The 27613-nt window shown below is 35.3% G+C and overlaps 1 protein-coding gene across 1 annotated transcript; it reads left to right on the plus strand.

Annotated features, from left to right (window-relative positions):
- Positions 1-21829: 21829 nt before the first annotated feature.
- On the plus strand, positions 21830-27250 carry LOC108450492 (QWRF motif-containing protein 2-like). The gene is made up of 6 exons (XM_017748143.2): positions 21830-23574; positions 24650-24769; positions 25079-25195; positions 25289-25378; positions 26458-26565; positions 26645-27250. Exons 1-6 carry the CDS (start codon positions 22231-22233, stop codon positions 26717-26719), a joined length of 1854 nt encoding a protein of 617 aa, XP_017603632.1. The 5' UTR covers positions 21830-22230; the 3' UTR covers positions 26720-27250.
- Positions 27251-27613: the final 363 nt, after the last annotated feature.

Consider the following 27613-nt stretch of genomic DNA (forward strand, 5'->3'; position numbering starts at 1 on the left):
TGAAAATAGATTTGGATCTTGTGATCTTATTGAATCTTCTGCTTCCCAGGTTGCCTCCTCCATACCATGTCGATGCCATAATACTTTAACCATCGGTACTCTTTTGTTCCGCAATTCCTTAACTTCACGAACCAAAATCTTCACTGGTTCTTCTGAATAAGTCATATCTGGTTGAAGCTCAATTTCAGTATGGGGAATTACGTGTGAAGGATCTGACCTATACCGCCTTAGCATAGACACATGAAACACATTATGAATCTTCTCAAGTTCCGAGTAAAGCCAAACGATAAGCCACAGGACCAACCCTTTCCACAATTTCATATGGCCCTATGAATCTCGGACTTAATTTTCCCTTTTACCAAATCGTAACACCCTTTTCCATGGTGAAACTTTTAAAATACTCGATCACCCACTGTATATTCTATGTCTCTTCGTTTTAAATCCGCATATGACTTCTGACGATCTGAAGCAGCTTTTAGACTATCTCGAATAATCCGGACTTTCTCTTGGTTTCTCGAATCAAATCAACCCCAACTATTTTTGATTCACTCAATTCGACCAACACAATGGAGTCTTGCATTTTCTACCATAAAAGCCTCAAATGGTGTCATTTTATACTAGACTGATAGCTATTGTTGTAAGCAAACTCACCAACAGTAAATACCTTTCCCAACTGTCACCAAACTCGAGTATACAACATCTTAACATATCTTCTAAAATTTGAATCACTCGCTCTGACTGTCCATCTGTTTGAGGATGAAATGCAGTACTAAAATTCAATCTGGTGCCTAAAGCTTCTTGCAATTTATTCCAAAATCTTGAAGTAAACCTCGGATCCTGGTCTGAAATGATAGATATTGGAACTCCATGTAGTCTCACAATCTCTGACACATACAATTCTGCTAACTTATTAAGTGAAAAATCTGTTCTAACTGGAATAAAGTGTGCTGACTTTGTCAATCTATCAACAATCACCCATATCGAATCTTTCTTTCTTGGAGTCACAGGCAATCCTGACACAAAATCCATTGAAATATGCTCCCACTTCCATTCAGGAATCATAATGGGTTGTAATAAACCCGTTGGCACTTGATGCTCTGCTTTAACTTGTCGGCAAATCAAACATTTTACAATAAATTCGAAATTTCTCTTTTCATACCAGCCACCAATATGTCTTTTTCAGATCACCATACATTTTGTACTACCGGATGAATAGAATACATACTATTATGTGCTTCGAAAGAATATCATTCTTTAAATCGAATTATTTGGAACACAAATCCTATTATGATAGCGCAATATACCTTCATCATCAATCTTGAACTCGAATCTAAATTATCCCGAACCATTTGCCGCTTTCAAACCAATTTTGGATCTTCATTCTGCAGCTTCGAATTTGTTGAAGAAACATTGGTTTTACCTTCAATTCTACTAATACAACACCTTCTTCATTAAGAGTCAAATGAGCATTCATTGCCGAAGTGCAAACAAGGATGACTTTCGACTCAAGGCATCAAGAACTACATTAGCTTTCCCGGATGATAGTCAATAACCAAATCATAGTCTTTCAAAGAACTCTAACCACCGCTCTCGTCTTAAGTTCGGTTCCTTCGAGTCATTAAGTATTTCAAACTTTTGTGATCCGTATACATATAACACTTCTCACCATATAAATAGTGTCTCCAAATTTTAAGGCAAAAACAATTGCAGCTAACTCAAGATCATGTGTAGGGTAATTCTTTTCATTTGGTTTTAATTGCCGTGAAGTATAAGCCACTACCTTTCCGATTGCATTAACACACAACCCAAACCACTTAAAGATGCATCATCAGACACAACATACGGTATACGATTACGGTTGAGTTAAGACCGAGCTTCATTAACATTTTCTTTAACTGATCAAAACTTTACTGACATTCATCAGACCACATAAACTCAACATTCTTCTGTAATAAACGAGTCATTGGTGAAGCAATCATGGAAAAATTATTTACAAAACGGCGATAGTATCCTGCTAATCCCGTAAAACTTCGCGACTTCGCTTACATTCTTCTGGTGTTTTCCAATTCACCACCGCCAAACTTTACTTGGATCCATATGAATTCCTTCAGCTGATATAATATGACCCAGAAATCCAACCTCGTGAAGCCAAAACTCACATTTACTAAATTTCGCATATAACTGCTTTTCTCTCAAAGTCTGTAGTACAATTCTCAAGTGCTGTGCATGTTCGGATTCTGTCTTTGAATAGACCAATATGTCATCAATAAATACCACCACAAATCTATCTAAATAAGACTGAAAAATTCGATTCATTAAATCCATAAATGCAGCAGGGGCATTCGTTAAACCAAAAGGCATTACCAAAAATTCGTAGTGACCATACCGAGTTCGAAAAGCAGTCTTTGGCACATCACACTCTTTAACCTTCAGCTGATAATACCCAGATCTAAGGTCTATTTTTGAGAATACTGCAGCACCTTTCAGTTGATCAAACAAATCATCGATACGAGGTAATGGATATTTATTTTTAATTGTTACCTTATTCAGCTGTCTGTAATCAATACACAATCGCAACGAACCATCTTTATTTTTCACAAATAAGACAGGTGCTCCCCAAGGTGATGTACTCGGTCTGATGAACCCTTTATCCAATAACTCTTGCAACTGTGTCTTCAACTCTTTTAACTCAGCTGGTGCCATTCTATACGGTGTTATTGATATTGAGCTGTGCAGGAATTACATCAATTGTGAATTCAACCTCACGATCCGGGGTAAACCGTAATTCCTCGAAACACATCAATAAACTCATTAACAACTGACAATTGTTCCATCTTCAATTCAGAACCTCGAGTATCAAGAATATAAGCTAGAAATGCTTCATTACCTTTCCGAATCAATTTTCGAGCTGTAAAGGCTGAAATAATTTTGACATCATTCTTTTTATCCCCAAACACAGCTGAAACTATTTCCCCTGTCTGACATTTTAAATCAATCCGTTTTTCTCTACAATTCACTATGGCATCGTGTTCAATCAACCAATCCATTCCAAGAATAACATCAAATTCTCGGAAAGGTAACAACATTAAATCAGCAGAGAATTCACATCTTTGTATTTTTAGTGGACAATTCCGACATATTAAATTAACCAACACACTTTGCCCTAGTGGATTAGTGACTTGCAATTCAAGGTCAGTGGACTCAATAAATCATTTTCTTTTCGACACTAATGCAAAGCAAATATATGAATGTGTAGATTCGGGATCAATTAAAGCATACAGAATCATCAAAAGATAGAAATTACCACTATCACATCCGGAGCGAAGCTTCTTCCCTTGCCGGATAGCATATGTACGTCAGTACTCTTGTCTCGATCGAGCTGCAGATCTCTCGTTCGAATGAACATCCCAGTAGCACTACTTTGACCAACGTTTACCTTTCGAGGAGTATTTGCTTGCTTCTCCTTTGTTCTCTATCTTCTTTAATAATTGAGGATGTCCCGAATAAAATGATCAGTTCCACCACATTTATAGCAAGCTCAGACTCTTCCCCAACACTCACCAATATGAAATCTACCACAATTTTACATCTAAGTCTCGAATATTTTGCACACTACTAACACTAGTCGCTGGTTTCTTAGTTACTCCGACATCTTCTTGAGTCGTTTTACTTTTATTCGATCGTTCGGGATTGTAATAGGTCGACCGAATCATCTCTCGAACTTTTTGGCGGAAAAGTCGAAGTTGGTCTAGAGAAACTTCTTTTGTATACCTCTTTACCTCTTCTTTCTCTTTGCATCTTTCATTATACACTTCTTCCATCTTTTGAGCTCGATCGACAGAATCACAAATTCTCGAATCTCTGACCTCCAATCATCATTCGATTTCATCATTAAGCCCTTCTTCAAATCTAATGCACATTTCTTCCTCTGTCGGTACAACATCCCGAGCATATCTACTGAGAAACACAAATTCTCTTTCATATTCGGCCACTGTTTTATTCCCTTGTCGAAGATCAAGAAATTCTCTATTCTTCTTATCTAAATATCTCTTTCCCACATACTTCTTCTTAAATTCGTTTTGGAAGAATTCCTGTAAGTTTATCTGCAGTACCATTTTCAATGGTTTCCCACCAATTATACGCTTTTTCTTTCAATAGCGAAATCGCACATCCCAAATAGTCCTCCGGAGAACACATCATCTGCTTAAAACTCTCTCCAAACTCTTTAACCAATACTCGCTTTAACCGGATCATCGTCCGATCTCCTCGAAATTCTTCACTCTAAACTTTCCGAGTTTTTCAATTGGTGTTCTTTTGCTAGATTCATCTATTAAAGGAGGAGCAACCGGGTTGTAATGTGGTGGTACAAGAGGGGAGGAGGAGGTTGTTGTGCGACTTCTTCCTTGTATTGTTTCATGATACCACCGATTCATTAATCCGTAAATCATATTTTTAAGTTCTTCCTCTCTCATCAAAGAAATCGGGACATTACCACTTGTTCCTCGCTCGTAAGTCTGTATTCTACTATTAACTTCCTCTTCCCGACTAGCACCATCGGGTCTATCGACATCTTTACAATCTATAACAAAAATTAGTAATTAGATCGGATCATTCACATCACACTATCACAGATTTATATGGCATGTATTTTAAACACTTTACACATCAAATTCGCTTCGAGAATCGACTAAACCAGGCTCGATATTAATAAATGTAATGCCCCTTTACCCGAGACCGTCACGAGTCGAGCACGAGGCATTACTAAACTTATTTGAGCACTTAAACAAATTCAAACAATTTATATTACACTTTCCGACAAGCTGTCCAACTGCGTTACAGATAAAAAAAAATCATATCTCAAGTTACAAAACTCAAATCCAAATCCGTAAATTTTTCCAAAATCTAGGCTCATATATCTACTTACTAAATTTTTCTAGAATTTTGGTTGGGCCAATTAGTACAGTTTATTAGTTGAAGTCTCCCTGTTTCAGGGTTCAGCTGCTCGACCCTGTTCACTATGAACCAAATTTATCCATGTACAGAATTCAAATAACCAAGCCGTTTATTTTTCTTAAAAATAGACTCAATAAGGAATCTATACATATATCGTATGACTCCTAATTAATTTTTTACAATTTTTAATGATTTTTACAAATCAGAATAGGGGAGTTCAAAATCACTCTGACCTTGTCTCACAGAAATTCAAATATCTCCTGATATGAAAGCCTTTTGCTTACACCGTTTCTTCTATGTGAAACTAGATTCGATAAGATTTAATTTCATATTTTATTCAACCTCTAATTAGATTTTCATGATTTATGGTAAATTTTCAAATTCAAACTACTGCTACTAACCAAAAACTGTTTTAGTACAAAATGTTGTTAACTAGTTTATAACATCTTTACTTCATTTCATTTAAACTCTATACATGCCATATAAATCTTCAAACATAAAACAAAAGCTACCGAATTGATCTCGGATAGTGTGCTTTGTTGTGTTGATCCGATCTACCCACTTCAGTTCAAGTCAATCTACATAAAAATATTAAACACACACAAGTAAGCTTATTGAAGCTTAGTAAGTTCATAGGTTAAAAGTAATGCTTACCAAACATAATATTTCCAAACAATACCAAAACATTTACTAAAGTTTCTGCGATTCACAACCATTATTATAATAACTCACATAGTTGAGCTCAACAAGAATAACTACTCAATCTCTTTCATTTGGACCACTTCTCTTTTATTTCTTATAATCAAATTAGGAAACGGCTTACGAAATTGAGTACGTCGTTGCTCAATGCCACGATTCACAACTCAGTATGGTTTTCCTCATTGAAATACCATACCTACATTTTTCAACTCGGTATGGGAAATGCCATACCTACATTTTTTTAATTCAGTATGGATTTGATAATACCATACCTACATTTCACAACTCAGTATGGATGATACCATACCTACATTTCACACTTTTCCATGGAACGACCATGGTCTTATCCGTTAATTCATCACACGTCACGATACAAACGTACTCAATCCTGCGTTTTTCCTAATTTGCATTTCCACATTTATTCTTTCATTAACAAAATCTACACAATCCCACAACAAATTCGTATATAATAACACATTATAAACTTCAATCATTCACAAATAAGCATCTAATTCCAACCATATGAACTTACCTGGCTAATTTGTAGAAGATATTAAAATTTAGGGACTATTCCGCAACTTTTTCTTTTCCTCGTTCTTCTTTGGATTCTTGATCTATAATATAAAGTATTTCTACTCATTAGCATTTATTTGATTTCTATTTCACTTCACAATTTATGCTGTTCAAATTTCGAAATTGCACTTTTACCCCAAAATTTACAGTTTTCACAATTTAGTCCCTGCTCAATTCACCCATCAATTGAACTAATTTTTTCTCAATTAACACTTTATTTTATCATTATAAACTATTTCAAAACCTTTTATATTCTTAATTTCAACAGCAACCTTCAATTCACAATTTTTTCACAATTAGGTCCTAAATATCATTTCCTATCAAAATCACTTAATAAAACCACCTTAATATGAAATTAGAACTTAAATTTCATAATAATTCATCATAAAATTCCCTTATACATCCATGGTAACTTCCAATTTCACCCATAAAATCAAAAACTAATGAATTCTACAAGTGGACCTAATTGTAAAAGTCATAAAAACATAAAAATTATCAAGAAAAAGCAAGAATTAAACTCACATGATGTAAAAATATGAACAACCAGCTTTCTCCAGACCTTCTATGGCGTTTTGGCTGAGAAAATATGAAGAAATGTCTAGATTTTTCAATTACATCATTATTTAACTATTAACTTTTATCTATTTCCAATTTTGCCCCTTGTTCACATTGTTTTCTTGCTTATTTCATACCCAAACCGTCCAGACATTAACCTTTGGGTCTAATTGCTCTTTAAATTCATCTTTTTAAATACTTAAGCTATTTACTCACAATTTAACAAATTTTGTGCTATTTTCAATTTAGTCCTTTTTAATTAGTTAGCCATCCAAACGTTAAAATTTTCTAACTAAACTTTAATACTAACTCAATGACACTCCATAAATATTTATAAAAATATTTATAGCTCGATTTTCGACTTTGAGGTCTCGATACTTCATTTTGACCCGTTTGACCTAATAAATTCTTTTAATTCACTAATTTCACCATTTCACAAATTCTTCTAAATTCTTACTTAACTCATAAATATTAAATTACTATCTTGTTCAATCTTATTTGTCGAATTTAGTGATCTCAAATCACCATTTTCGACACCACTGAAAATTAGGCCGTTACAAACTTAATCTCGTCTTACCTTCTCGATAATAAAAACAACTATCATTAATTACTTCCTTTATTGACAAATAACCCCATAATGATCACTTAAAATTTTAATTTATTAATAGCCTTGAGAACGAAAGAGATTCAATTCTACCCAACAAACACACAATCAAGATTTATTTAGACCGTATGCTCACACTACACAAATAATCATGCAATCATCACAAATATTAGAAATCAATCGATCGACTAATTATCTAATTGACAAAACAATTATTCTAAGCTATCAAATATGGTCTGAATACTTAACAAATTTGAATAATTGTAATTCAACCGGAAGACATGCAAATACTAAAGAACAAATAAAAATTAAGAGTGATTCGATATCATAAACTCGTAGAATCAAATTTCAAATATTGCTTCAACTAGAAAAAAATGGTTTGAAAACCTATAAGATAAAATAAAAATAAAATAAAACTAAGAAAGGTTGGGTCTCAATCTCCTCAAATCGTAACCTAATAATGTGGCTAAAATAATATAATTGAGAAAATACAAAAGTGTCTTTAATTAAATAAAGTAGAATTTTTCTCGATTTCTTGGTTATTTTCGTGTTGAACTTCCATGCCGTTTTGGATGCCTTCTTGACATTTTTAGACTTTAAGTATGAAATTACTTTAGATAGATTTTTAATTCTCTTGGAACCGATATACTATAGGCCCAAAATAGAGGTATTGGCTCAAGTTATGGCCAAAATATTAAAACTACATTGTATTGAAAGTCCAAACCATAAAAATTTTAACAAAAAAAATTAAATTTTTTTTTCTCTAATTATTCCCTACATCAATAATAAATAGAATATAAGTATTGTAGCGACGTAAAAAAAATTTTTAGTTTCGCTTGGTCGCTAATTGTGGCGATTTATTAAACACTTGAAAACCAACTTTCGATTTTATTAACAAAGGAGTCGCCACCGATCCTTTTTATAGGTGTGATCGGACACCTAATAAAATTATTTTAAAACAAAAATAAGGCCAAATTTAGGTCTACGTGAAAGTCCAGAGAAAAATTGGGGTTCGAGTCGATTCTGCTGAGGAAGGTATTAGCACCTCGCGACGCCAAAAATTGGTATCTCATAAACATGTGTTGACTTGATTTTCAAAAATACGAGTTCAATATAATATTTAATCGTGATCCGATTGAAAATGAGAATTTTAGTTTTCGATTTTTTAGAAAGGGTGTCCTGTTTTTTAACACAAGCCGACAATTTCACCCAACATAGCGATGAAATCGATGGCTTAATATTAAATCGGTACATTGCCTTATTTTTGAAATTAATTAAAACATGAGAAAAATATTCCTAAAGTGAGAAATTAAAAATAGATAAAGGACGAAAAAAAATGATATCATTAATGAAAAATATTAACATGGAATACTAGAATATTAGAATAACAATAATAATGATATTTACAAAATAAAAACAAATCATGTACTAATAATAAAATAGGAAAAATGATATATTTGGTAATAATAATATAAAATAATAATATGTACATAAAAATACATATATATATATGCATATAATAAAAGTATGTAATAATAATAATAATAATAATAATAATAATATCTACAATAAAAGAAAATATTAGGAAACGTACATAAAAAATATATACATAAAAATTTACAACAATAATATAAAATAATGATATGTACAAATATATATATATATACACATATGTACATAAAATATACACTAATATAATAATAGTTATAATAATACTAGCAATAGTAATAATTTATAATAATAATATATACACAATATGGTATTTAAAAATATATATATGTATATATAATAGTATTTAAGAATATATACATAAGAAATATATAACTAATGGCATTAAAAATATATACATAATATATATAAAATACCTAAAAAAGAAGGGGAAAGAAGAGAGAAGGAGGGGAAAGGAAATCCGCCAAAGGGGGTCGTTCACGGTCGATCGTCGACCGCCACTGTGTCGGCGTGGCCACACCGCCTACAGTGGCGGAAAAGGTAAAATCAATATATGTATATATAAAGAAAGAAAAATAATAACACAAAAAAGAAAGAAAAAAGATTCGAAAGAAGAGGAAAAAAGAAAAAATGCAACCTTTTTATTGATGTTTTTTTTGTGTTCAAAATTTGAAGGGATTTTTGTGTTTTTTCCTTTTTCAATCTTTGTAAAATCCCCCCCTCCTTTCTCTTTTACATGATTTTTGAATGGCTTTTTATAGCCATCTTTTACATGATTTTCTTTTCTTTTTTTTCTATTTTGTAGGTGGTGGTGGTAGACAATGGGAGGAAAAATGGGGCAAGTGGGAAAGTGGTTAGGTGGCTAGGTTTTTTTATCTTTTTTTGTTAGGTTTTTCTTTTTTCTTCTTTTTTTTTTTTTGGGTTAGGTTTTTTTGGGGTAGGTTTTTCTTTTTCTTTTTTTTTTTTTTTTTTTTTTTTGGGTTAGGTTTTTTTTTGGGGGGCTTAATGGGCTTTTGAATTGGGTTTGGGTAGATGTAAATGGGTCATGGGTTAAGGGTTTTAGTGGGTTTAGAGGTTTGGTTGGGTTTTCATATAATTGGGTCCGCAATTTGGCCTTCTATACCGCCCTCTTTGCTCATTGTCGTGCAACGATAATAGAGCAAAGACTTTCAAGAAGACCAAACTTGCCTTGTCTTGACTTGATTTGGAACTCTTCTTGTTTAGTTAGTCTCTTTTCAGTCCACCGCATCTTGTAGCTTTGGTTCAATCCATCGCAAATTCGGAGATATGCCTTGTAGCTTCAACTGCTCCAATGTAACTTCAAGGATATGAGATTTGTGGCTTCGATCCGCTTCACTGTAACTCGGAAAGATAAGATCTACAATTTCAATATGCTCTTCTATCGCCTCAGTGAGATAAGGTTTTGGTCTTCTCTCTGCGACTCGAAAAGGCAAGATCGATGCCTCGATCAACTCCACTGCAACTTTAAGGAGGCGAATCGACGTCTTCAATCGCTTCAATCTTTATTCTCTCTCGGCATGTGATCCCGAGCTCAACTCATTTTTGCAATATGAATTGACTCTCTAAAGCAGACATTAAAAGCAGAATTGAAAATAGCTCAAGCGTGAGCCAAGGCTCAACTCACCTCTCGCAATATGAGTTGATTTTTGAAACTTAACTTGAAAAGCGATTTTGAAAATACCTCGATATGTGACTGGAGGTTCAACTCACCTCTCGCAATATGAGTTAATTTTTGAAAAACGAAATTAAAAGACTCAACTCAACTCTCGCAGAATTAAAAGCTCAACTCACCTCTCGCAATATGAGTTGAATTTTTTGAAAAAAACAGAATTGAAAATAGCTCAAAGACGTGAGCCAAGGCTCAACTCACTTCTCGCAATATGAGTTGATTTTGAAAATGAATTTGAAAAATAGATTTTGAAAATACCTCGACATGTAACTCGAGGCTCAACTCACATCTCGCAATGTGAGTTGATTTTTTGAAAATATAAATTGAAAAATACCTCGTGTGTGATCTCAAGCTCAACTCACCTCTCGCAATATGAGTTGATTTTTTGAAAGATAGAAATTGAAAATAGCTCAATAGATGAGCCAAGGGTCAACTCACCTCTCGCAATATAAGTTGATTTTTGAAAATGAAATTGAAAATACCTCAACGTGTCTTGAGGCTCAACTCATTTCTCGCAATATGAGTTGAATTTTGAAAATGAAATTGAAATTACCTCAACGTGTCCCGAGGCTCAACTCACCTCTCGCAATATGAGTTGATTTTTTTTGAAAGGCGAAATTGAAAATGGAAATTGAAAATACCTCGGCGTGTGATCTGAGGCTCAACTCACCTCTCGCAATCTGAGTTGACTTTTTGACAACAGAATTGAAATTACCTCAACGTGTCTCGAGGCTCAACTCACCTCTCGCAATATGAGTTGATTTTTTGAAAGGCAAAAATTGAAAACGGAAATTGAAAATACCTCGGCGTGTGACCTGAGGCTCAACTCGCCACTCGCAATACGAGTTGATTTTTTTGACAACAGAAATTGAAATTACCTCAGCGTGTCCTGAGGCTCAACTCACCTCTCGCAATATGAGTTGATTTTTTTGAAAGACAGAAATTGAAAACGGAAATTGAAAATACCTCGGCGTGTGACTCGAGGCTCAACTCGCCTCTGCAATCTGAGTTGAAATTAAAACATAAAATTGAAAATACCTCAACAGTGCCCGAGGCTCAACTCACCTCTAGTAATATGAGTTGATTTTTTGACAACAGAATTGAAATTACCTCAACGTGTCTCGAGGCTCAACTCACCTCTCACAATATGAGTTGATTTTGAAAAAGTAGAAATTAAAAGGTTCAACCTACCTCTCGCAATATGAGTTGATTCTTGAACAACGTAAATTGAAAAGAAATTGAAAATACCTCAACGTGACACGAGGCTCAACTCACCTCTCGCAATATGAGTTGAAATTAAAACACAAAATTGAAAATACCTCAACGTGCCCGAGGCTCAACTCACCTCTAGCAATATGAGTTGATTTTGAAAACAAAAATTAAAAGGCTTAACTCACCTCTCGCAATATGAGTCAATTTAAAACATAAACTAAAAATACCTCAAGTGTGCCCGAGGCTCAACTCACTTCTCATAATATGAGTTGATTTTGAAAACAAAATTAAAAATACCTCAACGTGTCTTGAGGCTCAACTCATCTCTCGCAATATGAGTTGATTAAAACACAAAATTGAAAATACCTCAACAGTGCCCGAGGCTCAACTCACCTCTAGCAATATGAGTTGATTTTGAAAAACAAAAATTAAAAGGCTTAACTCACCTCTCGCAATATGAGTCAATTTAAAACTAAAAATACCTCAGCGTGTCCCGAGGCTCAACTCACTTCTCGCAATATGAGTTGATTTTGAAAACAGAAATTGAAATTACCTCAGCGTGTTTTGAGGCTCAACTCACCTCTCACAATATGAGCTGATTTTGAAAAAGTAGAAATTAAAAGGTTCAACCCACCTCTCGCAATGTGAGTTGATTCTTGACAAACAGAAATTGAAAAACAGAAATTGAAAATACCTCAGCGCGTGAGCCGAGGCTCAACTCACCTCTCGCAATATGAGTTGATCTTGACGAACAGAAATTGAAAAACAGAAATTGAAAATACCTCAGCGCGTGAGCTGAAGCTCAACTCACCTCTCGCAATATGAGTTGATTTTTTTGATGAACAGAAATTAAAATTACCTCAACGTGTCCTGAGGCTCAACTCACCTCTCGCAATATGAGTTGATTTTGACGAACAGAAATTGAAAAACAGAAATTGAAAATACCTCAGCGCGTGAGTTGAGGCTCAACTCACTTCTCGCAATATGAGTTGATTTTTTTTTATGAACAGAAATTGAAATTACCTCAGCATGTCCTGAGGCTCAACTCACCTCTCGCAATATGAGTTGATTTTGAAAAACAAAAATTAAAAATACCTCAACGTGTCTTGAGGCTCAACTCATCTTTCAAAATATGAGTTTATTTTCCTTGAAAAGCATGAATTAAAAACATCAAAATACCAAAACCGGTCCTTTGGTAGAATTCGGGTGTCTTTTCCTTTGATTCAGTCACGACTCTCATTTAAGATTTCTTGCTCGTTGGAGTACCAGATATGCCATGTTTATCATGATATGCACATGTTTGTCTTAAATGCTTTTATGCCTACATGATTATGCGTGCTCCTAAGCATGTTTGTCGTATGTCCATTTAGCCACGATTGTTGAGGATCCGTGTTCATTGCTTTGATTCTCGACTTTCTCTTCGTGCCTTATACCGCCTTCAAGCTTCACAAGTAATCGACGTTTCTCGATATCACTTTTCCGCCTTGTTGAACTTTGTTCTTACTTTGAGACTCTTGTGCTTATCAAATTTTCATCCGTAATGCTTAACATTTCTTTTGTTTAGAGTATGTCATTTCACCATTTATCATGTAAATAAACACATAATGAGATGCATGAAAAGGTCGATAGGGACAAAATGATATTTCATATTCATCTATTTCAAATGTAGCAAACAAAGCAAGTTAAACAATGAGAGTAAAAATGTCAAAAGAAAGAAAGGATCGTATTCAACGGATACAAATGCTCTAGATATTCAACACATGAACTCTTCCTCGTTCCTCAATCAAAATCTTTTCGAAAAGCGGCTTCTTGCGTAGAAGATTTCGAGCTTTCAGAAATGCTTCAAATACTGTAGCCTCACTGCTTGACTGATCGTTCGACTGCCAGGTTTGTTTCATTAGGATGCCTTCTCGGGTTTTCATCCTAATCTTTTTGTACTAATCAAGACGCCCTTTTCGGGTTTTTGCCTTGATCCCTTTTTTTTTTAAGATGCCCTTTTCGAGTTTTCATCTTAAGCATAATATTTCTTCACAGCATCTGAGTTCACTGGATTCGACAACTCTTTCCCATCCATCTCGGTAAGGATCAAAGCTCCTCCTGAGAATGCCTTCTTTACGACATATGGTCATTCCCAATTTGGTGACCATTTTCCTCGCAGGTCTTTTTGTATTGGAAGGATTTTCCTCAGCACGAGTTCTCCTTCATGGAATTCTCTTGGCCGTACCTTCTTGTCATGGGCTGTGATCATTCTTTTCTGGTACATTTGTCCATGACAAATTGCCCTGAGACACTTTTCTTCAATGAGGTTCAGCTGATCATATCGAGCTTGTACCCATTCTGCTTCTTCTAACTTTGATTCCATTAAGACTCGCAGAGAGGGGATCTCAACTTCAATAGGTAGCACAGCTTCCATTCCATAAACCAGAGAGAAAGGAGTTGCTCTTGTAGATGTTCGCATAGATGTGCGATATGCATACAAAGCAAATAGTAGTTTCTTGTGCCAATCTTTATATGTCTCACTCATTTTCCCAATGATCTTCTTAATATTTTTTTGGTCGCTTCCACGCCTGTTCATCTTTAGGCGATAGGCGAGGAGTTATGATGCTTTATTTGGAATTGCTCGCACACTTCGTCCATCATCTTATTGTTCAGATTCATGGCATTATCTGAAATGATTCTTTCAGGCAAACCATATCGGCAAGTGATTTCCTTTTCAAAAACTTACACACTGCAGTCTTCGTCACATTAGCAAACGAAGCGGCTTCTATCCATTTTGTGAAGTAATCAATGACCACAAAAATGAACCGGTGTCCATTAGAAGCTTTTGGAGAAATTGGCCCTATAACATCCATGCCCCACATAGAAAAAGGCCACGGAGAAGTCATGACGTGAAGAGGCAAAGGGGCTACATGAATTTTATCACCATAAATTTGACATTTGTGGCATTTTTGTGCGAAATTAATGCAGTCGCTTTCCATCGTCAGCCAGTAATATCCGAGTCTCATAATCTTCCTGGCCATAGTGAAACCATTGGCATGCGTCCCGCAAATTCCCTCATGGACATCTTCAAGTATTTTTCTAGCCTCAACAGCATCTACGCATCTCAAGAGCACCTGATCTTTTCCTCTTTTGTACAGGATGTCCCCATCAAGAACAAATCCCGCTGCCATTCTTCTGATTGTTCTTTTTTCGTTCTCGTTTGCTTGTTCAGGATACTTTTGATTCTTGATATATTCTAAGATATCATGGAACCATGGCCGTCCGTCTGGCTCCTTTTCAATGCTGAAACAATGGGCAGGGACTTCGTATATGCTTATTTGAAGAGGCATTATTTCAGTTTCTCTTCTCGCTTTGAACATTGAAGCCAACGTGACCAGGGCATCAGCTAACTAGTTTTCTTCTCGTGGGAAGTAATTAAAAGTTATTTCTTTGAATTCTTTAATCAATTCTGCCACTAGGTCACTGTATTTAACTAGTTTCGAGTCTCTCACTTCCCAATCTCCACGGATTTGGTAAATCACCAAGGCTGAGTCTCCGTATACCTCTAAAGTTTTGACGTTTCGTTCAATTGCTGCACGAAGTCCCATGATACAAGCTTCATATTCCGCTATGTTATTGGTACAGAAGAAATTCAGCCTGGCAGTGAACGGATAATGGTTCCCTTCTGGTGATACTAAGACTGCTCCAATCCCATGCCCCAATGCATTCGATGCACCATCAAAGCTCATCCTCCATGACTTTTCTTTTGATGACTCACATTCCTTTTCTGTAATGCACATTAAGTCTTTATCTAGGAAATCAAATTTCAATGGCTCGTATTCCTCCGTTGTTCGAGTTGCTAAGAAGTCAGCTATTACACTCCTTTTTATTGACTTTTGGCTCACATAGACGATGTCATATTCTGATAGTAAGATCTACCATCGTGCCATTCTTCCTGAGAGTGCGGGTGATTCCATCATGTACTTTATTGGGTCCAACTTTGAAATTAGCCATGTCGTATGATACAACATATATTGCCTGAGTCTCCGAGCTACCCAAACCAGAGCGCAGCAGTATTTTTCTATGGACGAATACTTTGCCTCATATTCAGTAAACTTTTTGCTGAGGTAGTAGATTGCCTTTTCTTTCTTTCCCGACTCGTCGTGTTGCCCCAAGGACGCAACCCATTGAATTCTCGAACACAGTCAAATACAATATCAATAGTCTTCCGGCATTGGCGGTACTATCACTGGAGGATTAGACAAATACTGTTTTATCTTGCCAAAAGCCACTTGGCACTCCTCGTTCCATTCTCCGGGATTATGTTTTTGAAGGAGTCGAAAGATTGGGTCGCATTGGTTGGTAAGTTGAGCGATAAATCGGGCGATGTAGTTTAATTTCCCTAAATATCCTCTGACTTCCTTTTGCGTGCGCGGGGGTGGTAACTCTTGAATGGCTTTTATTTTATCTGGATCAACTTCAATGCCTCTCTCGCTGACAATGAAGCCAAGCAATTTTCCGAGGTAGCCCCAAACGTACATTTGGACGGATTGAGCTTTAATCGAAACTTTCTCGGTCGTCGAACAACTTCTTCAGTTCGCTACATGCTCTTCTTCCCTGGGACTTAGCAATCATATCATCGACGTAGATCTCTATTTCTTTATGCATCATGTCATGGAATAACGTCACCATAGCCTCTCGATATGTTGCCCCAAAGATTCTTTAACCCAAATGGCATCACCTTGTAGCAGAATGTTCCCACATTGTTACGAAGGTAGTTTTCTCCATATCCTCGGGGCCATCTTGATCCGATTATACCCCGAGAATCCGTCCATGAAAGAAAACGGTGAATGTTTTATCGTGTTATCTACCAATGTATCAATGTGTGGTAAGGAAAATTATCTTTAGGACTTGCTCGATTCAGTCACGATAATCCACGCACATTCGTACTTTACCGTCTTTCTTTGGTACCGGGACTATGTTAGCCACCCATTCTGGATATTTGGAGGCTTGTAGGAAGCCAGCATCAAATTGCTTCTTGACTTCCTCTTTTATCGTCAACAACATCTCAGGCCTCATCCGTCTTAGCTTTTGTTGAATGGGCTTGCATTCTGGCTTTAATGGGAGCTTATGGACCGCTACATTTTCATCCAATCTTGGCATGTCCTAATATGACCATGCGAATACATCTTTGTACTCGCGAAGCAAAGCAATCAAATTATGCCTGGTGCCCCCTGAAATAGAAGTTTCAATCTTCACTTCTTGTTTCCTTTCTTCAGTTCCCAGATTTATTGTTTCAACAGATTCTTGATGAGGCAAAATCAGTTTATCCTCTTGTTCCACCATTCTTAGCAAGTCAGGAGACGAGACATAGTCTTCAGCATTTTCTTCGGCTTCGAATTCTCCTAAACAAACAGCCTTCTCAAAATCGATTTCAGGACTCGTAACGGGTTTATTCATGCTGTTGACATCTGAGCACCTGAAAGTTAAATGAAAAAAAGAGACTATAGAGGGGCATCCAAGTATTGGAACCAACAAGCGAAATGTTATGGCATGGCATGAGGCAAATGTAAGGACAGGCTATGAAATGCGAAAATGATTATGAAATTAGTGATAATGCGAAAGATCATGACAAAATGCATCTTCATTGATATTCATTTGAATGATAAAGAGCGAATGCAAGTTTACAAAAGAATTCTATTATATCTAGGGACACAATAGAATGTTAATGTTTGAGCATTACTCAAGACTTATAAACTACAAGAAGGTCCTCGGCAATCAATTGTTCAACATGAAACCAGGGGGACAAAGGCGTATTCTTGAGACATCTTTACTTGTGTCAGCTCCTTTGTCAATGACATTTATATTGATGTTCTGAAAACCCTTTTCGATCATTAACATTGTGCCTTGTGCATTGTCCTGCCTCGGGTATATCATTCCCGCAGACGTAAATGTTCTTGACAAAGGAGGGAATTCCATAGGCTCCCATTCTGGTTCTCGGCCTTTTTCAATATTTCAATTTTCTCATTGAATTCAGCCTCCATTACTCTAGCTTGTCGGCGAGTTTTATACGGATGACGTGGTTCCAGTCTTGTGGTATTACAACTGCGAATTATATATTTTATCTTCAGCGACCGAGTATGGGATATGCAATGTATGAATGAATGCATGAATGAATGCATGAATGTCAAATGAATGTCAGTCATGAATGAATATGCAAAAATTTAGTGTTAATTTCAAGATAGCCCCTGTTTAGGCATTTCCTTAATCAAAAGAGTATTACACAACGTTTCGGTCACCCGTATAATTGACTCCTTCATTAGAAACCCATTTTTGGCAACCAATCTTTAATCAACACCTTCCTAATATGATGCCTATAATGCATGATGAAAAACAATAAAGCAAAGACAAACAAACTTGATTAGTAATTTAATACAGGTAGAAAAACATAGAGAACTTCAACAAATCGAACTACCCAACCTAGTTTATTAAACAGACCCGATCCTCTTATATAGAAAGTGAAAATGCAAAAGGCAAGAGGCATTCCTCCCGTGCACTTATTTTGGGGACTACTAAACGGACAGAGGTTCGGCATGGCTCTAGTTAGGTGGCTCGTATGGTTCATTATATGCGGTTTTGGTTCTAGATAGGTACTCGAATTGCCGTACTATCATCTCGCTAAGATTAGCACGAGCCTCGGTCATAGTCTATCACAGCTCACGAGTTCAATTCGAGGGATTGCATTTACTTATGCCTATGCGGAGGGACAAGTTAACTCACGAAAGCATAAGTCATATGTAACCCGAAAGTATTCACTAGCCTTTGCGGAGGGACGAGTTAACTCACGAAGGCGTAGCGTTTACTTTCACTTAAACGGATGGAGCCCGGGTAGAGAGCTCATGTTATGCAACAAAAATGCACGTGCACGGTGTGTGGGGAGAAAGTTGCAAAACTTTACATTTTATTTAAAAAACTAAACCAAACTAAAATCACAAAAATTTAAAGCCGAAAAACAACCGGATAAAACAAGTTAGAATATATACAACACGATGCAAATGCATGATTTTTTTTTAAAACAAAAAATTTGAAGATCACGAGTAAATGTTAATTTGAACAAGGAACTTTGAAAGTTTTGACAACGCGAGTTTAATTCGACTCGACTCTCAAAAGGGTCCCCAGTGGAGTCGCCAATGTGCGACGTAAAAAATTTTTAGTTTCGCTTGGTCGCTAATTGTGGCGATTTATTAAACACTTGAAAACCAACTTTCGATTTTATTAACAAAGGAGTCGCCACCGATCCTTTTTATAGGTGTGATCGGACACCTAATAAAATTATTTTAAAATAAAAATAAGGCCAAATTTAGGTCTACGTGAAAGTCCAGAGAAAAATTGGGGTTCGGAGTCGATTCTGCGAGGAAGGTATTAGCACCTCGCGACGCCCAAAATTGGTATCTCATAAACATGTGTTGACTTGATTTTCAAAATACGAGTTCAATATAATATTTAATCGTGATCCGATTGAAAAATGAGAATTTTAGTTTTCGATTTTTTAGAAAGGGTGTCCTTTTTTTAACACAAGCCGATTTAATTTCACCCAACATAGCGATGAAATCGATGGCTTAATATTAAATCGGTACATTGCCTTATTTTTGAAATTAATTAAAACATGAGAAAAATATTCCTAAAGTGAGAAATTAAAAATAGATAAAGGACGAAAAAAAATGATATCATTAATGAAAAAATATTAACATGGAATACTAGAATATTAGAATAACAATAATAATGATATTTACAAAATAAAAACAAATCATGTACTAATAATAAAATAGGAAAAATGATATATTTGGTAATAATAATATAAAATAATAATATGTACATAAAAATACATATATATATATGCATATAATAAAAGTATGTAATAATAATAATAATAATAATAATAATAATATCTACAATAAAAGAAAATATTAGGAAACGTACATAAAAATATATACATAAAAATTTACAACAATAATATAAAATAATGATATGTACAAATATATATATATATACACATATGTACATAAAATATACACTAATATAATAATAGTTATAATAATACTAGCAATAGTAATAATTTATAATAATAATATATACATAATATGGTATTTAAAAATATATATATGTATATATAATAGTATTTAAGAATATATACATAAGAAATATATAACTAATGGCATTAAAAATATATACATAATATATATAAAATACCTAAAAAAAGAAGGGGAAAGAAGAGAGAAGGAGGGGGAAAGGAAATCCGCCAAAGGGGTCGTTCACCGGTCGATCGTCGACCGCCACCGTCATGGCTGCCAACCACCGCCCACAGTGGCGGAAAAGGTAAAATCAATATATGTATATATAAAGAAAGAAAAATAATAACACAAAAAGAAAGAAAAAGATTCGAAAGAAGAGGAAAAAAGAAAAAATGCAACCTTTTTATGATGTTTTTTTGTGTGTTCAAAATTTGAAGGATTTTGTGTTTTTCCTTTTCAATCTTTGTAAAATCCCTCCTTTCTCTTTTACATGATTTTGAATGGCTTTTATAGCCATCTTTACATGATTTTCTTTTCTTTTTTTCTATTTTGTAGGTGGTGGTGGTAGACAATGGGAGGAAAAATGGGGCAAGTGGGAAAGTGGTTAGGTGGCTAGGTTTTTTATCTTTTTTTGTTAGGTTTTTCTTTTTTCTTCTTTTTTTTTTTTTGGGGTAGGTTTTTCTTTTTCTTTTTTTTTCTTTGTTTTTTTTTTGGGTTAGGTTTTTTTTTGGGGGGCTTAATGGGCTTTTGAATTGGGTTTGGGTAGATGTAAATGGGTCATGGGTTAAGGGTTTTAGTGGGTTTAGAGGTTTGGTTGGGTTTTCATATAATTGGGCCCGGGCAATTTGGGCTTCTACAAGTATAATTGATATAATGAAGAACATAAATAAGACATGAAATATCACAAATAATTAGCAAATCATACAAATATCAACGATATTTCTGTATAACATTACTAAGCTTGGTTTGCGAAGATTATCTTGAGTAAATATTATTACACTCCAAATAGTATTAAGAGTAGCATTGGTATTAAGATTGGTATTGGCACTTACGATATATTCCTAAGGGGAAATTTTTTTGTTGTGGATTAACTTGCTAAAAGGGTGTATTGCTTGGTAGGATCTTGAATGTTTACAATGAACCATCGCAGGATGTCTTAACTTGTTAACGACATATGCGACTGATGTTGTCTTTTCTAGATTAGTTGTTAGTTAATTGTTTAGGGTTACCTCTCCCGTTTTTATCGAAAAATATAAAATTTTAAGGATGATTTTTATTTTATGACAAATTCACTTTACTTATAAATTATAAATTTTATCCCTAAACTCAAAAAAATCTAATTAATTTTCAACTTTTACAAAATAAACGGTTCCAAGACATAAGGCACAACAGCCTTGTATTCTTACAAGAACAATAGTTTTTCTTATTTATCTACAGTAGGGTAATTAATATATTAATTATAATAATATTATATTAAATGTAAGATTTACTTTTTGTAAAAATAAAAGTTTATAATCAAATGAAATATTTTGATGAACTTTTGTATCAATATATTTTAATTAATATTTTTAATGAATATTTAGATTAATGTTAAAAAGAATTGAACTAGTCTGAAAATAAATTTTATAATGATAACAATTTAGCAATATGTACATACCATTGGCAAAAATAAAACCCAAATGAATCAAATTGAATAATACAATATATTCAATAATAATTTTATAATTCGATATATTTCATAAAATATTAACAAATGTCCTTTATCACTAGTTGAAAGGTTGAAGGGTTTGGGAGTGTTACCAAAATCTTTAAAACAGCCATGTAATAATAATAATAACAATAATTCAACGTTCTCTTAAAAGAATTTAAATTCGAGCGTCGTTAGCATTAGCGTAACGTCTCTCTGAATATTTCACCCTCCTCTCCTCAACATCCTCTTATTCCTCTCCTTTTCAGCTAAAAATATCCCTACTACTACTCGCCTCCACGTGTACATTATTTTCCAATATTACCCTCATCCATACACGTTGCCCCCTCATCCTCGCGCGTCTCAATCCTCCCACCCCGCTTCGCGAGTCCAATCCTCTCCCTTCAATTTTGAAAAAGAGATTTAAGAAGAAGAAGAAAAAAAAAAAGCAAACCCGAGTACGACTTAACGTTATGCACTCAAATTTAGCCTAAACTGTGCTCATTCCCTTCTTTCATTCTCGCTTTTCCTCTCAAGCTCTCGTTCGTCGCCAACGGTCATTTACAGGCTTAAAACAAGGAAAATTCTGTTAAGCTAGGATTTATATTTAATTAACTCTAAACTCTGATTTTTCTTTCTTTCTTTCTTTTTTTTCTCCTTTGATGTTAGATTTTCAGGAGGGTTTATAGGGTTTTGGAGAAGAGTGAGGTTAATAATCTGTGAGATTGTGAGGATTCAATTTTGTGAGTGCACACCAATGGTAGCGACAGTGTCCGCAGCGGTCAACCCCAAACATCGCGGAGGAGTAACACAGCCACACGGCCAACACCAAATCCCCTCACGGCCTCCTTTATTGCCTTCCGACCCCGACAATGCCATCGCTCCACGCCGTCAAAAGTTCCGTGAAGTCACTTCTCGTTATTTGTCCACACCGTCATCCTCCTCAAATTCTTCTATATCATCCTCGTCTTCTTTAGCGGCTGCTAGCAAACGGTGTCCATCACCGTTTGTTTCGACGTCAACGACTCCATCAGCTATCAAGCGGTCGCAATCCGTGGAGCGGAGACAGGCGGTGACGCCGCGGCCTAACAATTCTATGAATTTGAGAAGTAGTGACGGTAACAATAATGGCGAATTATCCGCTGCTCAGAAGTTGCTCTTCACTTCGACGAGAAGCTTATCTGTCTCGTTTCAGGGAGATTTGTTTCCCTATCAATTTAATAAAGCTAAACCGGCTCTATCTCCAAGCGCGGCAAGGAAAGGCACGCCGGAGAAGCGAAAACCAACGGCGATCACAACGACACCGGGTAGAGGAACAGATCAAACGGAGAATTCAAACACAGAGCGGTTGCCGGCGAGCTTCAGGAAACCAAATTCGATGAGTCAAAAGGTGGATTGCACCGACGAGAGGAAGAGGCTAAACGGATCTGTTAACGGAAATGTAGTTAGGGCACTACAAAATTCCATGATTGATAATAGGGATTCAACGGCCGTTACTGCCCTTGGATCTGAGGCTCAATGCGATCCCTCGGCTTCGGATACTGAAAGTGTTTCCTCTGGAAGTACTTCAGGAGCTCCAGAAGGTTCTTGTAATGGTAACGGAGACGGTAAGCGTGGGCCTCGGGGGATAATTGTCCCAGCCCGGTTTTGGCAAGAGGCTAATAGTCGGTTACGCAGGTCCGATCCTCTTTCGCCGGTTTCTAAGAAAAATATGGCTCCCTCTAAGATAATTGCACCGGACAAGTTCGGCATTGATAGTCCTTCATCATCTCCGAAAGGTGTAGTGAATAGCAGGGGACAGTTATCGCCAGTTCGTGGATCAATTCGGCCTGCATCACCAAGTAAGCTTGGGGCCTCCACTACTTCGTCTCCTTTGAGGGGAATGAGTCCCTCTAGAGTGAGGAGTGGATTGGCTAATAATTTGGTAAATACTCCATCAATTTTGAGCTTTAATGGTGATGTTCTTAAGATGGGTAAGATTGGGGAGAATAAGGCTTGGGATGCTCATTTTTTGAGGCTACTTCATAATAGGCTGTTGCAATGGCGTTTTGTTAATGCTAGAGCAGATGCTGCTATGTCTTCCCAGAAGTCTAATGCAGAGGTATGGCTTTAAGAATTACCTCTGAATTGTTCTCATGTTGCGTTCACCATTCTATTTTCATGATTTATCTATTACGCTTTCTAGTGTTGGTGTGCTTGAGTTTTCCGTTAATATTTTATTTAGAGGTAAAACTCACAGCAATGTTGCATGCCATCAACAGTAAAGTATTATGGCTAAGTTTACTTTGTAATTTGGATGGCGAGTTACACAGATCATGACTACAAGATATATTTAATTCCTGCAAATGTATCTTGGCTGCATGGAACTTGTCTTGCTTCTATTGCCTGGATTATTCAGAACTTTTGACCAGATACTCGGGAAGATGCTGGCAAACAAAATTGCTTTTATGGTATAGAAGCAGTTTCCTTATTGCCTGCAAGCAGTCTGTGAGAGTTGTTTTGTAGCTTAAAATTGATCACGTTAAGGGAGAGAAGCTGAAGTTTCGCTGAAGGATTGGATTATTAACATGTGGGGTTGGCGTTTTGAATTCTTCCAACAAGTTCTTCTTCCCCTTTGTAAACAGCTTTTCCATTAGAAATTCTTACTTCGGCTGTGTAAATGGATATCCTTATACAAATATTTTATAGACGATACTAGAATGGTGTGAAATGAGACTGCATGCCTGCTTTGCATATCAAGGGAACCTAAGAGACACTGAGTTCCGTATACTTTAATCTCAAATCAAGAATAAATTTAGAAAGTTGAATGTTTGATAGGAAGAAGCTGGCTTATTAGTTTCTGACTTTTTTGGTTTAAGGAATGAGTCAAAGAGGGCATCTATAGTATTTGGAACAATTTGATCAAACAGAAGCAAGCAGAGTTTGCAGATTATATTTGCTATAGAAACACGGTGATTGAATGATTCATCCTGAGAAGGAAGAAGCAGGGGAAATAAGAGTTCCATTCAGAGTTTTCATTTTTTAACAGTTGATGTGATTAACATTAGTTTCAGTTATCGTTTTGCAATGTGTCTCTAAGGGCCTTCATTTAACTGTCCTATTGTTTCTGAGGCTACTTAAATTATTAATATCTGATGAAAAAAAATCCTTTTTGTTGTCATGTTCCATTGAAACAGAAAAGTCTCTGTGGTGCATGGATAACTACCTCAAAACTTCGAGAATCTGTTAGAGCCAAAAGAACTGAGTTACAGCTGCTGAAGCAAAAGTTGAAGCTGATTTCCATCCTAAAGGGGCAAGTAAGAACCATCTCTCCATTGTGGAATTTTATCTTGTTGACTTGATTCTTACTTCATTTTGCTGATCTAAACTTGATTTCCGCTAATTTCTCATTGTCTACCTCTTCCATTACATTTCAAACTGTATATCTCTCTGTCCCGCTCTATCTCTCCTCCCCCATCCCTTTTTCTCTCTTCTCATCAATTTTCCTTGAAATTGAAAGTTGAATGAATTTACTTTCAAGTTGCTCCTTATCTGAAGAAATTCAATTCATGCAATCCTATACTCTTTCACATTTTGACTGCTTTTTGTTTTATTGATGAGTGCAGATGATGCTTTTGGATGAATGGGACGTTGTAGACCATGATTATTGCAGTTCATTGTCTGCAGCTACCGAAGCTTTGATGGCAAGCACACTCCGCCTTCCAGTTGTTGCTGGGGCAAGGGTAATTTTCTTCCTTGGTATTCTGTGGTAGCTTGTGAGTTAGCATGTTTTGGTCTTAAAAGGAAACATTTTGGTTTTCTCTTCATTTGCACAGGCCGAAGTCCCAAAATTGAAGGATGCTATATGTTCAGCTGTGGACGTAATGCAGGCAATTTCATCCTACATCTGCTCATTGTTTTCTAAGGTAAGTTTTTCCTTGTTTCTTTCATCCATAGCCTCTGTTTCGTCTCTCCCTTCCCATGTAATTGTTATTTGCAAATTTTAAGTTTCCATTGTCCATATTTTAAGCACAAAGTGCAAACATCTTCTTTTCGTAAGAACTAGTTTTCGACAAGCTGCAACCAACAAAAATTAAAATAATAGTAAAATATTGCTACTGGTCTTATTTCTTTGACAGAAACATGAAGGTTGAGTACTTCTTAGTTCTTTCATCTACTAATTTGTTTTTTTTTTGGGGTATTATGCCCTGTATTTAAAATGGATAGAGATTTTCTTACATTTAATGATCAAATATAGTTTTAAAGCTTAGCTATGACAGAAAGAATTATGATGATCTCATGAGTCTGCGTTTGTATAAAGGTATAGGTTTAAGTCTTCTGGCCTTAGTTTGCTTCCTAATCTTTTTGAATGATTAGGTTATACCATGGGTGGTGCTGTTTTCATCAACCCCAAGGTAGTTTAAATAAGCATTCATAATACAGCTAACATTATCAGATTACCTGTCAGTTTTTACTTGTTCTTTGCTTCTCCTGTTGTCCTGTTTTTACTCAGAATATTTTCTTGCCTGACTAAAGGAACCAGAAACTGATTTGTATTGTTAGAAATGCATGTAACCAGTCTTAAGAAGTTAATAGAGTGCCACAATGTGAAATATTGTTCGTGTTATAAGCATAAAAGCATAAGCCTTAGAACTCGCTTGATCTTTCGAGTCAATTGGATGGTCATTAGTTAAGACTGTAACTACAGCCACTGAACAGATTGATTTGATGCTAGTTTCAGCAGCTTGTTTTTTCAATAAATTCTGTAAGTATTAAAAAACGACGCATCAAATTATGCATCTTGCTTTGGGTTGAGGATGACAATGGAACTTACCACTGACATAGGAACTCTTACTACTGACATATTAAATCAGCTCACTTCCTTTAATGACAATTTTGGTTTTTATCCATTTTCCCCTTTATTTTTATCAAATTTCGTTTGTCATTTCATGCTTTTATCTTTTCTTTTCGTTTTTTTTTTTAAATTTATTTTTTCGGTTGATAGATTGCAGACGTCAACTCTTTGATGGGAGAACTTCGACATATAAGTTCAAATGAGATTGCTTTACTTGACCACTGCCAAGAACTTGTATCAACAATTGCAGCTATGCAGGTAAATATCTTATTTATATTTTTATTAGAGGGATTGCTGTTATAAATGCATTTTTTAACCTAACTGTTCTAATGAGCAGGTGAAAGAATGTAGCCTGAGAACACACATATTACAACTAAATCAATTACCATCCAGCATAACAACGAAATTGTAAAGCTCATGGTGATTTTCACTGCTTTCCTCTAATAACTAACATGACATCAACCACCATTTCAATTTCATCCAAATTAAATAATCATCTAAACCCTTGTGGTTTTATTGCAACCAGTTTGTGCCTCAAAACATCTATTTTTACCCAATCAAACCCTCGATTGAGCTTAAATTGTGTGGAAGCATATGTTTGAAGATATAATTGATTGCAGTTAAAGAATAAAGGTTTGGATGATTATATAATTTTAGTTCCGAGGCTTTTTGTATATTCAGGTCCCGAATTTATGGTGCCAAAGGTAAATAAGTTTCCGATGACCAAATCCAATTTTTCAAGCTTGAGAGAGATAATTTGGTCTTCTGTTATGATATATGAAATTTTAGCGATACGTGTATTTTGATGTTGTGTGGGCTGGGAGAGTTATTTTCAAAGTGAAATAGTTTTACAGCGGCCCTTTTTTTCCCTCTCCCTTAGGCCGAAGGAAAGTATGTATTTTTTTTTTTTTTTGTATAAATGATGCTTCCAATTTTAGTTAAAGGTTCTTAGTATTTGTCGTCGTTTGCTTTCATCTAATCAATTTGGTTTGAATGAAAACAACTTATAAATCCAAGCTTTAAGTGAAAAAAAAAGGATGTTTTTTAATAAAGTTTTTTTGAATTATTTAATATTTTCTTAGAATTTGCCTAATTGGAGTTTATAAGTATGAATTAAGAACTACTTAATGGAATTAAAACTTTATGAACTACGCTAGTGTATTATTGTCTATAAATATAAATTAGACAGTGGCACCTCATTTAAAATAAACTCTTAATGGATTTATTTTATAAATTTTAACGATGTATTATTATTTATTTTACTAATAAATGTATATTATAACATTGATGTGGTTTTCATTTTGTC

The sequence above is a fragment of the Gossypium arboreum genome, chromosome 5 (genome assembly GCF_025698485.1).
Source record: "Gossypium arboreum isolate Shixiya-1 chromosome 5, ASM2569848v2, whole genome shotgun sequence".
Taxonomy (NCBI): Eukaryota; Viridiplantae; Streptophyta; class Magnoliopsida; order Malvales; family Malvaceae; genus Gossypium; species Gossypium arboreum.

Bases quoted from the DNA above. Each gene is read 5' to 3' on its own strand.
- LOC108450492 (XM_017748143.2), top strand. From the start codon at position 22,231: ATGGTAGCGACAGTGTCCGCAGCGGTCAACCCCAAACATCGCGGAGGA. The intron at 25,379-26,457 runs GTAAGTTTTTCC...TTCGGTTGATAG, and splicing joins TCTGCTCATTGTTTTCTAAG to ATTGCAGACGTCAACTCTTT. The intron at 26,566-26,644 runs GTAAATATCTTA...TCTAATGAGCAG, and splicing joins CAACAATTGCAGCTATGCAG to GTGAAAGAATGTAGCCTGAG.